The sequence below is a fragment of the Zalophus californianus genome, chromosome 6 (assembly GCF_009762305.2).
Source record: "Zalophus californianus isolate mZalCal1 chromosome 6, mZalCal1.pri.v2, whole genome shotgun sequence".
Lineage (NCBI taxonomy): Eukaryota > Metazoa > Chordata > Mammalia > Carnivora > Otariidae > Zalophus > Zalophus californianus.
This window is the reverse complement of record NC_045600.1, coordinates 1,170,755-1,181,896: the sequence shown is the minus strand read 5'-3', so window position 1 is coordinate 1,181,896 and position 11,142 is coordinate 1,170,755. Positions and strand designations below refer to the sequence as shown.

The following is an 11,142-nucleotide window of genomic DNA, read 5'->3' as shown; positions in this document are numbered from 1 at the left end:
CCGAGCTGCCATTTTTCAAAAGAAAGAGAAATCACTTAATTCTGCATAAAAAGCTACAAGCCTGGCTTTAGCTTTGTAAGGTTAACCTGCAATTTAAATTAGTTGCAAAAACTGTTTTCAAACTCTATTTTGTAGTGGCTGCTAAATCCTTCACTTGAAGACAAGTTGTTGATTTTCTTCTACCTCTAGACAAAATCTAGAGGAGGCAGCCTCAGGCAGCGTCCTTGGGCGTCTGTAGCGTTTTACAGGCTGAGAAGACCAACTTCCAGGGACAATGATTCTTCCCTGGTACCAACTTCCTCACTCTCATGGCCCAGGGACAGGATGCTGTCTCCTCTGAGGGATGGGTTAGTGCACACAGCCCCCCTTTTCCAGCATCAGGTGTTGGAGGGTTTGAGTAGTTATGAGGTGCTCTCTCTGCTTTGCACCCTAACACCTCCAGCGTGGAGGAGCTCATAGTGGTCTCAGCTCAACACACGAGGAAAAGACAAATCAGTAGTTAATGCTGATTGCTGTGCTCTTCCAAACACTTTGAAAAGCTGCCAGTTCCCTGAACGTTCCTTTACCTGCCACCCAACCATCCCGCTCCTAGGCGCTGACCACAGTAAATGAAGACCGATGTCCAGAAAAAGCCTTATAGAAGACTATTCAGAGAAGCTGCCTTTGTCACAGCCCAAACTGGGCGGTGGCCCAGGCATCCCGGGACAGGTGAACAAACTGCGGCCCATCCACACACGGAATACACTCAGCACCAAAAGGAACCACCACGGAGGGTCTCAACGTCGGCACGCTAAGGAGCCCAACACAAACGCAGTTTGTTCACCTGTGCAGATGCAGAATGAGTCTGCCCACGTGTGAGGTTCTGGGGCAGTAGCCCTACCCAGCAGGGACAGAAAGCAGAGTGGCGGTCTCTCGTGGTGCCACAGGCATATGCCTTTGCAGTCATGGATGCCACTGTGCCTCTCTCACCTGGGCATTCCACCGGGTAGAGACACATACAGCTTCGCTCTAAGTAAATTATGCTCCAACTAAAGTTGCTGAGAGTCGTACAACCGCACTAGCTTTGGAACAGCTGAGATGGTAATTACTCAAGACCTTGGGGCCCCCGAGCAGCCCTGACTAGACATCTGAAAGAGTGTGTCTCCTCTGTCCGTCTGTCCGGAGGGGAAAGTGTGCTGCCTCCTCACGGGAAAACAGAAACTGTGTTCTTTCCTCGATCTGATCAATGTTCATTTCCAGAATGTCCAACTTTCTGAGGTTATGCTGTTAGGCACATGCTTCCCGTGAGCTCCGACCCTGGCTTTTGTTTCGCAGGGTGTCCTGACTTGGGCGGGGCAGGTGTCCTTCCCCTTTTGTGACATTTGTCCCACCAGGGGGAGGGACCCCACTGGCTGTACTCAGCACCACTCCAAGAGCCTAGTGCAGAGCTCGGCGTTTGTTACAGGCTGAATCCCCTCCGCCTTAGATTCCCATGTTGTCCCAATTCTCAGGCCCTCATAATGGGACTGTATTTGGAGCTAAGGTCTTCAGGGAGGTAATTAGCCTCTCTCCTAGCATTGAGATACAAGTGACATATAACGTAGGCCTTAATTGTACATAGAACCCATTGTGTAAGTTTAAGGTGTACGGTGTGACGATCTGATACACAAGGTCAGTTAACACATTTTTCACCCCATTTTGTCGCGAGAACATTCTGAGGACAATTAAGATCTACTCTCTCAGCAACCTGCAAGTACGCGGTGTTGTTAAGCATGGTCAGCACGCTGCACAGATCCATCTTTGACCCGCATCTCCCCATTTCCCACACACCCCCATCGCTCGGCAACCACCATCGGCTGTTTCTGGGAGTTTGACGACTTGAAATCCCGCGTTATTGGTGAGATCGTCCAGTATTTGTCCTCCTCTGTCTGATTTATTCCACTCAGCATAACGTCTTCCAGGTTCGTGCGCGTGCGTTATTGCAAATGCCCTTCCTTTCCGTGGCTGAACAACAGTGCGCTGGGTGCCCAGCACAGCCGCAGCCTCCTGCACCCATCCGGGCAGGACGCGGCGGGCGGCTCCGCGTCTTGGCCCCGAGACGAGGGCTGCGGGGAACGTGGGGGTGGCACGGCCTGTCCCCCACTAGGATCAAGCTTCCTCCCTGGACTCAGGAGGGGGGCTGCCCCTCGCGCAGCAGCTCCACTTTCGGGGCCTTGACGCACGGAGGCCGTCTTGGGGGCGCCCTTGCAAGATGAGCCGAGGCCGCAGCGAGGCCGCAGGGGCCGCCCGCCGGCCGGCGACAGCGCCTGACCCCCGCGAGCCCGGCCGGGGGCGCTCCCAGCAGGTGGACACGAGGCCCGCTGGGCCCCCGAGGCCCCCCTCACCCCGCAAGCCGCACCCGGACACAAAGCCCCCGGAGAACGTCCCAACACCCGCACGACTAAGCCAAAGCCCCCGCAGGTGCCCGCGGCGCGGCCCCACGCGGCCCCAGCAGCCCCCAACGCCTCCCTCCCTCCCGCCGGCCGGAAGTGACGTCGTGCCCCGGAAGCGTCCAGGACGGCCGGACGGCACAGCCCACTTCCGTGAGGACTAGGAGGTCCTCCCACTTAAAACTTGGGGAAACGCGAATCGTCCTCCAACTCCGGTGACTTAAACGAGGGAATATAACCAGTTTCAACAGTTGTGTGGGGACCACCCCCCTGCAAAAACCATACCCGCCACGCCCGATCAAGCACGCCGAGCCCCGCCCCCGGCGTGGCCCCAGCCCCTTTCGCCACGCCGCGTCCCGATTCAGGTCGCCCTAGGCCTATCCCGCGGCGCGCCTCACACAAGGCCCGCCCCCGGCGCACCGGTTCCGCCTCCAACCTAAGCTCGGTCTATCCCACGCCGCGACGCCTTCGAGCCCCGCCCCCGCCCTTGTCCTCGGCCTATCCCGCGCCGCGTCGCCTTCGAGCCCCGCCCCACGCCTTTGCCTTTGGCCCATCCCTTGCCGCGCTCGAACCCCGGCCCCGCCCCCTCCTTCGCCTTTTCCCGCGCAGCCGGGTCCTGCTCCGGCCCTCGCCCACAACCTGTCCCGCGCCGCACCGCCTTCGAGCCCCGCCCCCGCCCTCGCCTCCGACCTATCCGGAGCCGCGCTCGAGCCCTGCCCCCGTCCTCGCCCCCAGCCTATCCCGCGCCCCATCGCTTTCGAACCCCGCCCCCGCCCTAGCCCCAGTCCTATCCCGCGCCTCTCCGCGTTGGCGCGCGGCTGTGACGTCACGGGTCGCGGCGACGCGCGCGGCTGAGCTGCGCCGCTCCGGGCCCGCGGCCATGCCCAAGCGGGCCTGTCCGTTCGCAGACGCGGGCCCGCTGCAGCTGAAGGTCCGGGTTGGCCAGAGGGAGCTGAGCCGCGGCGTATGCGCCGAGCAGCACTCGCGAGAGATCTTCGGTGAGTGCGGGGTACCCCTCCCGCCCGCGGGAGCCTGTGTCAGCGGTGTCCGCAGGCCGCGCCCCCAGGAGCTGCGAGGCCGCGGCAGCCGGCCGTCCCGCCGGGCTCTGGGAGCCGTGAGGGCGGCGTGAGAGCGCCCGGGCCCCCCTGCGCTGGCCACAGCCCGCGAGAGGCCTGCCTGCCCCCCTCCCTGCCGGCGCACCGCGGGGCTCTGTCCCCCCGAGGACTCCCGAGTTCGGCCAGGAGCTAACCCTGGTCCGAGGACAGCCCGGCCTCGGGCCCCGCGGGAGGTCGGGGAGTGTCAGGCTCCGGGCGGTGAGCGGGCGTGAGCGCCCATCCTACCCCTCGGGCTGCGCGGAGACCCTGCCTGCCGGGAGCTCCCTGGTTTAGTGGGGGACCTGCAGGGGAAGGGAATCCCAACGGGCACGGGTGTCGGGGGGCAGCAGAGTCTAAGCGCAGTCCTGCAGGCTGAGCAGGAGTCGGGTAGGCGGGGAGCGGAGGGGAAAGGCGTTCCAGGCCGAGCAGAGGGGCAGAGCGTGCAGAGGCCGGGAAGCAGGACAGGGCAGTTGGGTTCAGTGTGGCCGGAAGGCCCAGTTCACGGTGAGATGGGAGGGCAGTGAGCTACGGCAGGTCTTCCCGTCTGGCTTTCTCGTGCAGATGTTTAGGTGCGTTCTTGGTCATCCGTTGGGGTGGTTGATACCCTGAGGCAGCTACAAAGTGGAGCTTACCTTACCTAGTGGTTAGGGGCACAGTGTTTGCACCTGCAGAGCAGGCAGTGTTTGTGATTGCGTGGAGCTGCCATTGTATTAGGGATGTGGGGAAGAGACCCCCTGGGAGACCCCGTTCTCCTCCTGCTGCGCCCCCACCCCACAGCAGCTGTTCCGCCCTTTCCTTCCTTGCACACTTGGGTTGCAAGTGATAAAAGTGAGCACAGCCGTGGGGACTCTGGCAGAACTGCAAGTGCGCACCCTGTAAGGACATTCAAAAACACTGTGCTGGCAGAAAAAGAGTTTAAAACAAATGGGGACTAGGTCAGTCTGGCTCTTTACCCTCCTCCTTGACTGCCCTGGGCATTCCAGCCCCATCTGTCACCTGACCTCTTTACCTTGCTTGCATCCCAAGCCCTGGAAAACAAGCATTCACCACAGCACAGGACACCCCTCCCCCATTCCATCCCAGGATAAGGCGAGGGCGTGGGGGGGTGCTGGAGGAGGAGGAGTTGTCATCAGCCTCATTTGAGTTACCCGGCAACTGTCGTTCCCGTCACCATCACACAGAGCCAGCAGCTTCTAGGATCTCCGCCCTGGCTCTGTGGAGACAAGGCAGAAAACCACAAAGCATTTTGGGGGCTGGAGTTGGGCATTTGATCTTGTGAAAGTCCCCAGATGACTGACGCGTGGCCTGATGGAAAACCGGTGCTGAGCAACCCGTTCAGCTCTCGGCGTGGGGGTGCCCAGGGCCCACCGGGGTCTGGAAAGGTCTGGGATTCCTCTGTCAGGAGCCAGTTGCTGCCATGTCTTTTGCGAGCAGCTCTGCAGTAGGTGAGAGGGGTGCACACTGGCCAGGGTCGTACTGGCCACAGCCGGCTTGACGGACAAGGTGGCTGTGCAGGGATCTCATGCCACAGGCGTGTGAACACTAGGACTGATTTGTCTTCCCAGAGAAAACCAAGCAACTCCTTTTTCGAGGGGCCCAGGCCTACATGGACCACTTGTGGGAGGAGAGCTGTGCCATCGTTGACCTGCCAGAGTCCCCGAAGCCTGGCCCCACAGAGGCCCTGCGGGCCGCACGTGGGCAGATGCTGATTGGACCAGACGGCCGACTGACCAGGAGCCAAGCCCAGACCTCTGAAGCTGGTGAGTGAAGCCAATAGCAGGCGCTTTCCCAGCTGTGCGCTAAGGGTGGACGTGACAAGTGTGTCGCCTTTCATTCCTGATACTGTCTGCCTGGGGGCTTCTCCTTCCCCAGACAGGCAGGAGCTGGCCCCAGGGTCTGAGGAGCTGGTGAGCACCAGGAGGCTCTACACCCCCGCCGCCCGGCCGACATCCGAGTCTGAGGGTTATGAAGCAGATTCTAGCTGCGGGAATCAGGAAAGGAGGAGAAACCCCCTTGGTGTCCTGCCTGCTTTCTACCTGCAGCAAGACATGAAGTCCCAGCTGGGTGGGAATCACCGGTCGGGCCCCTGTGTAGCTCAGACCACCGCCTTTGTTGTTGGTTAAAAGCCATAGTCACTACCCCCCACCCCCACTCCCCAGGGCCTGGTCTGGGGCCCAGGAACTCTTTGTTAACCAGGGATGCAGAGGCCACACTTTGAGACACAGGTGCTGGACACACGAGAGAGTTCTGATACAAGCCACTGAGGGAGGAAGTACCGGCATCTAGATAGCAGGAATGGAAGGAGCGCTCGACTCGGAGTCGCGGAGACTGCCCCCTAACGTGCTCCTGGGCGCCTGGGGTCTTCCTAGTGAACAGGGTCTGTGGGCTGTGCTTTCTTGAAGACTGTCAGGAGGACCCAGTGGTGGATGGCATGCAGGGATTCAGGTCATCCCTCTGTCTGCGGGTCGGGGAGGCGGTGGCCCCACAGCCTCCAGCACTTGAGGTCCCCTGTGGGGCTGACAGGTGGCATTTCTTCCTCACAGACCTGTCCAGGGCAGTGACCAGAGCCTGTTCCTCGTGCGTGCGAGCGCTGGACGGGAAGGCGGTGTGCAGCCAGTGCGAGCGTGCCCTGTGCGGGCGGTGTGTGCACGTCTGCTGCGGTTGTGGGGCTGTGGCCTGCAGTCTGTGCGCGCTTGTGGAGTAAGTGCTCGACCAGGGGGTTGGGAGAGTGGCTCGCCCAGCATTGCCCCTGGGGAGGGGATGGTGCCGAGCACTGCTTCACCTAGTTTGAAGTTTTTCTGAAGACTGATCTTCCCTCAAGGAAATCCAGATCACGTAGGCTGCCAGTTCTGCCTTTGCCTGTGGCCATCTGTTGTAGCAACTTCACGAGCTGACCTTTCAAACTGGCGTTAGGACCGTCTCTCGGGGTTTTCCTGTTAGCCTGCTCGCCTTTGGAGGAAGTGGGTGGGAGCAGGTGTGTGTGTGTGTGTCTTTGCGTGTCTGTGTGTGTCTGCTTGCTGGCCGTCTTGAGCCAAAACGAAGTGTTGGCTTAGTCTGTTGCTTGAGTGTGTGTGTCTGCCTCTGCTGGCCGAATCCTGCACCTGCTTGGGAGGCGCCGGGTACCAGTCCCACCCCAGCAGCCACTGTTGGCTGCCAGGTGGGGGTGTAATACAAGCCCCCCCCCCCCCCCACAGACTTGGAGCTGGCTGTGTAGACCTCAAACTAGTTTAGTCCCAACACTCTGAAACCAACCGTGGCAAGCAGAAGCCCAGCTCAGGTGGGCCAGCCAGCAGAGCCTGGGGAAGCCAGGGGGCAACGTGTGCCGCACAAGGCAGGTGGGCACCAGGAGCTCCCCTGCAGTCCAGCGTGGGTTGTGTGTTGACCAGTTATGCACGTGGACTGCTCTTTCCTTTGCCTCTGCCGGCTTATTCTCCCCTTCCTGTTTTTGTGCAGACTGAAGAGGCCTGGGCCCCCAGTGTCCCAAGGCTGTTCACGTGGGGAGGGACCCAGCTCAGCAGGGCAGGTTAGGGGAGTAGGAGAGATGCCTGGAGCCCTCCTCCCACCTGCCCCTGTTTGGGCACCTTCCTCCCGTCCGGACAGCGTCCCCCGGGCCTTTCCTTCCTGCTTTTTCCCCAGCTGCCTACACAGTTCACCCTGTGGTGGGGGCACAGGGAGAGGCGAGCGTCCACTTCTCAGGCACGACAGGGGGCTGGGGCGGGGCTCTCTGCTGCGTTTTACAAACAGATCGTGCTCCAGGTCACGAGGCTGAAGTGGCATCCCCAGGTGTGGAGGTCAGCCTTGGCCTGCCTCCCCCTCCCCTTCGGGGGTGGCCCCTCAGGTCCTGGTGCTGGGAGCCACAGAGCTGGGTGCTCTGTCAAGAGTCCGCCTTCACTGCAGCGCAGCCCAGCGGCCGTCGCGTCCCCCGCCCACACTGGCCGTCCTCCGCAAGTCCTGCGCTCTGGGCCACGGGCTCACCGTCTTCCCGGCCCGGGGGCAGGCAGCGGTGCCTTCTTGTTGGCGCGTCTTGGACTGCAGTGTCTGTCCGTGTGTGTTCTGTAGCATGCTGCCAGTGTCTTGTCTTTGCGGGATCTCTCCTGATGGGTCCCCGCTGCGATTCACTCTGTGGCCCAGTAAATCCTGACTGGATACTGGGAGGTTTCAGTGCAGGGTGGGCTGCAGGTGGACCATCGGCCGTGTCCCTCTGCTGGGGCTGCTGTGGCGGACACCACACCCGGGTGGCGTAGCCAGCAGCTGTCATGCTCCAAGATCAGGGCGTCGGCGGGCTTGGCTCCTGCCCAGGCAGGCCTGGGGTTGTGGGCGCACCTCAGCCTTCTCCCAGTGGCCTCGCACGTGGGTAAGGGGCCTCATCTTAACTGGTGGGGCCTCATCTTAACTGGTCCTGTCTGCAGCTCACGGCTCTATCCCCAGATAAGGCCAAGGGACCAGGGGTCAGCACCACAGCATACCAATCTAGGGGGGCACGACTGAGCCCCTAAAAACACTTTTCTCTTGCCTGTGATGTTGCAGCTGCGGTGACGTTCATGAGACGGTGCTCTGTGCCGGCTGCGCCATGTTCGAGGCCTGAGGGCTGGAGCGGACGACAGCCTTCCCGGACAGGCCGCACGGGTGCCAATGCTGTGGGGCGGGGGGCAGGGGCGGGGGGGGCTAGTTTATATTTTGTACTGAGGGCAGAGTGAATAAACCCCTTTATATTTGGACCAGAGGCCTGGCTCAGCACTTCTGGGGGTGCAGGCTCCTGGGGGTGCAGCCTCCTGGGGCGTGTGTCTCCCCCTGGTGGCGTGTGGGCCCTCCATGCCTGGCGCCCCCACGCGGTAGCTTGTGCAATCCCTCAGAGCTTCGGGTGAGGTGTGTTCCCGCTCGTCCCCATTTTGTGGATGGGAAACAGGCGTCCAAAGTCAGGTCCTTGAGCCCCTCTGGCCAGTGCTGTTGAAGAGAGGATTTGGACCCAGGTCATCTGACTCCAGAGTGCAAGACTGCGCCAGAGCAGCTCGGGACGTGGGGTGATGTCCCAGACTGTCCCTGAGATGGCTCCGCTACCTGCCCCCATCTGGTGTCCACTTGGTTTTTCAGGTGCCTACATGGCCTGGGCTCCAGGTGACCTGATGATCCCTGCTCTCCAGGAGTGATGGCCAGCTAGGCAGTGTCCTTGCTGCATTTGGGGCAGTGCATTGTGTGGCCTGAAGTGGGGAGGGGTGTTGGCAGCCACAGCGCGGTGGCCAGGAGGACGGAAGAGGGCACACACGAGCAAGCTGTGGGTCTCCCGCACCTGGTGCGAGCGTTCCCTGCAGGGCGGACTCAGCATCCTGTTCACAGGCAGGGAAGTGTCCAGGGGACAGTGGGGTGTGATTCTTAGAGGACAGCAGGGGGGTGGGCTGGAGCTGGGCCCAGGCTGTGATGTGCTACCATGGGTGGAACATAGAAACCACTCAAGTTCAGGTGGGGAGGGCCACATACAGGCCAGGAGGCTGGCATGCAGTCAGGGCCACGAGCCCCGGAAACAGCTGTCCGTCAGCCATCCTTGTCATGGGATTGCCTCCTCTCATCTGGCTTCCTGCAGAGGCCCTGGAGCCTCCCTCTTGGTGTCTACTTGCAGGCTGTGACCCCAGTAATAAGCACAGCATCACACTGGTCGTTTGGGAAATTCAAATCAAAGCCACAAGGAGATAGCACCTCACACCGATGGCCATTACTAAGAAAAAACAAAATGTGGGCGAGGATGTGGAGAGAATGGAAGCCTCGTGCACTGTTGGTGGGAGCGGTGCGAAAAACAGTGTGGTGATTCCTCAAAAAATGAAAAAGAGAACTACCGTATGAGGCGGCCATCCCTCTAGATAGTGTGTTTACACAAAACTGAAAGGAGGAACATGAACAGACGTGTGCACCCCCATGTTCACTGTGGCGTGAGTCACCGTGGCCAGGAGAGGGGGGCAGCCTGTGTCCGTCGACAGGCGAGGGGGTAAACAGACTGGCCCATCCAGCCTCGGGGAGCCGCCAGGACATGCAGCTCCGTGACCTGAGCCGGCACACGAGGACCAGTCCAGTGTGATCCCGCTCACGACGTCCCTCGAGGAGTCTGGTCATAGACGTGCCCGGGGGGGGGGTCAGTGTGTTGTGGGGAGTTTCAGTTTGGAAACATGGGTGGCGGAGGTGAGAGCTGCACCGCAGCAGTGGGACGTGTGTGGTGCCGCTGAGCTGCACACTCGCTAAGGTTGGGGGCGTGGCTGGCTCAGGTCATCTCGGGGTCCTGGGGTGGAGCCTGTTCGTCGGGGAGCCCGCTTCTCCCTCGCCCTCCGCCCCTGCTCGTGCTCTGTCTCTCTCTCAAACAAAAGCTTTTAAAAAATAAAGTCTTTTATTTATTTTTCAAAGATTTTACTTATTTAATGGACAGAGAGACACAGAGGGAACACAAGCAGGGGGAGTGGGGGAGGGAGAAGCAGGCTTCCCGCGGAGCAGGGAGCCCGATGTGGGACTCGATCCCAGGACCCTGGGACCATGACCTGAGCCGAAGGCAGTCACCCAACCAACTGAGCCACCCAGGCGCCCCAAAAATAAAATCTTTTAAAAAATAAAAAATAAATTTAAAAAGGCATGTGGCTGGGGCGCCTGGGTGGTTTGGTCGGTTAAGCGTCTGCCTTTGGCTCAGGTCATGATCCCGGGGTCCTGGGATCAGCCTCACATCGGGCTCCCTGCTCCGCGGGGAGCCTGCTTCCCCTCTGCCCTTCACTCTAGTGGTGCGCTCTCACTCTCGCTCCCACACTCTCTCTCAAATAAATGAAGTCTTAAAAAAATATATAAAAATAAGGCATGTGGCATCATTCCACAGAGTCGCACACGCACCTATATTAAAAAAAAAAATGCCAGTTGACTCTTGGAAAGCAGAAGTTAAAGCGCATTTAGGGGTTTTGATGTTTGTGGATGCAGAGCGTGGGAATGGAGTGTGCCCTGTCCTGGTCCTGCTTGTGAGGCCCCGACCGCACTTGAAGACAAGAATATGAGGTATGCCCTGTCTGTCCCAGAGCCGCTGGGCTGGGGCCCTACGTGCGGCTCGGCATCCTGGCTGGATCCTGCGGGGGAAAGGAGCGTCAGTGGGAAAACTGGTAAAACAAGCCAATCAAGGAGAGAAGATGATGTTTGAAAAAAGCCATTTAATCCAAAATCAGGCAAGGAAAGACGAAAGAAGGAACAAAGAACAAATGGGGCGCAGAACAGCGAGAGGGTCCGTAAGCTCAGTCTCGCCCACAGCTGCCTGTGGTATGAGCAGACCCAGTGCCTCCGTCAAGGCGGGAAAGGCCAGAGCTGGTCGGGTTGTCCCAACAGACAGCAAAAGAGCAAGACCCTCCTCTGTCATCTACAGTTCACCTTAGGTATAAAGACACAAAAGCCAAAGGACAATAAGCTCCATCTCTGAGCAGCTGTCCCTGGGCTGGCAGCTTCTGGAGAGCAGGCCCAGCCCCTAACACCCCCAGCTCTGCAGGGTATGCCCGTGGCGGCACACCCCCCATCACCAGGCAGGCCCGCAGCCCCAAGTTACCTCGTTCCCACACACCTGCTGCAATTGGGGGGGGCAGTCCAGGTGCTGAGCACGGGTTTCCACCCCGTCCCTCCAGAGGCTGCCCTGT

The 11,142-nt window shown here is 60.1% G+C and overlaps 2 protein-coding genes across 3 annotated transcripts; both read left to right on the top strand.

The window, feature by feature from the left end:
* The first annotated feature begins 2,230 nt into the window (after positions 1–2,230).
* LOC113909378 (extensin-like) lies at positions 2,231–3,187 on the top strand. Its single transcript, XM_027570399.1, has 2 exons — positions 2,231–2,561; positions 2,850–3,187. The coding sequence occupies exons 1-2, from the start codon at positions 2,231–2,233 to the stop codon at positions 3,185–3,187; spliced, it is 669 nt and encodes a 222-aa protein (XP_027426200.1).
* Positions 3,188–3,242: 55 nt separating this feature from the next.
* On the top strand, positions 3,243–8,176 carry SIVA1 (SIVA1 apoptosis inducing factor). Of its 2 annotated transcripts, none has more exons than XM_027572842.1 (4): positions 3,243–3,406; positions 5,068–5,262; positions 6,046–6,202; positions 8,030–8,176. In XM_027572842.1, exons 1-4 carry the CDS (start codon positions 3,289–3,291, stop codon positions 8,085–8,087), a joined length of 528 nt encoding a protein of 175 aa, XP_027428643.1. In that variant the 5' UTR covers positions 3,243–3,288; the 3' UTR covers positions 8,088–8,176. The 2 variants fall into 2 exon arrangements, with proteins under 2 accessions (XP_027428643.1, XP_027428644.1); XM_027572843.1 differs by lacking the exon at positions 3,243–3,406 and adding an exon at positions 4,821–4,947.
* The last annotated feature ends 2,966 nt before the right edge of the window (positions 8,177–11,142 follow it).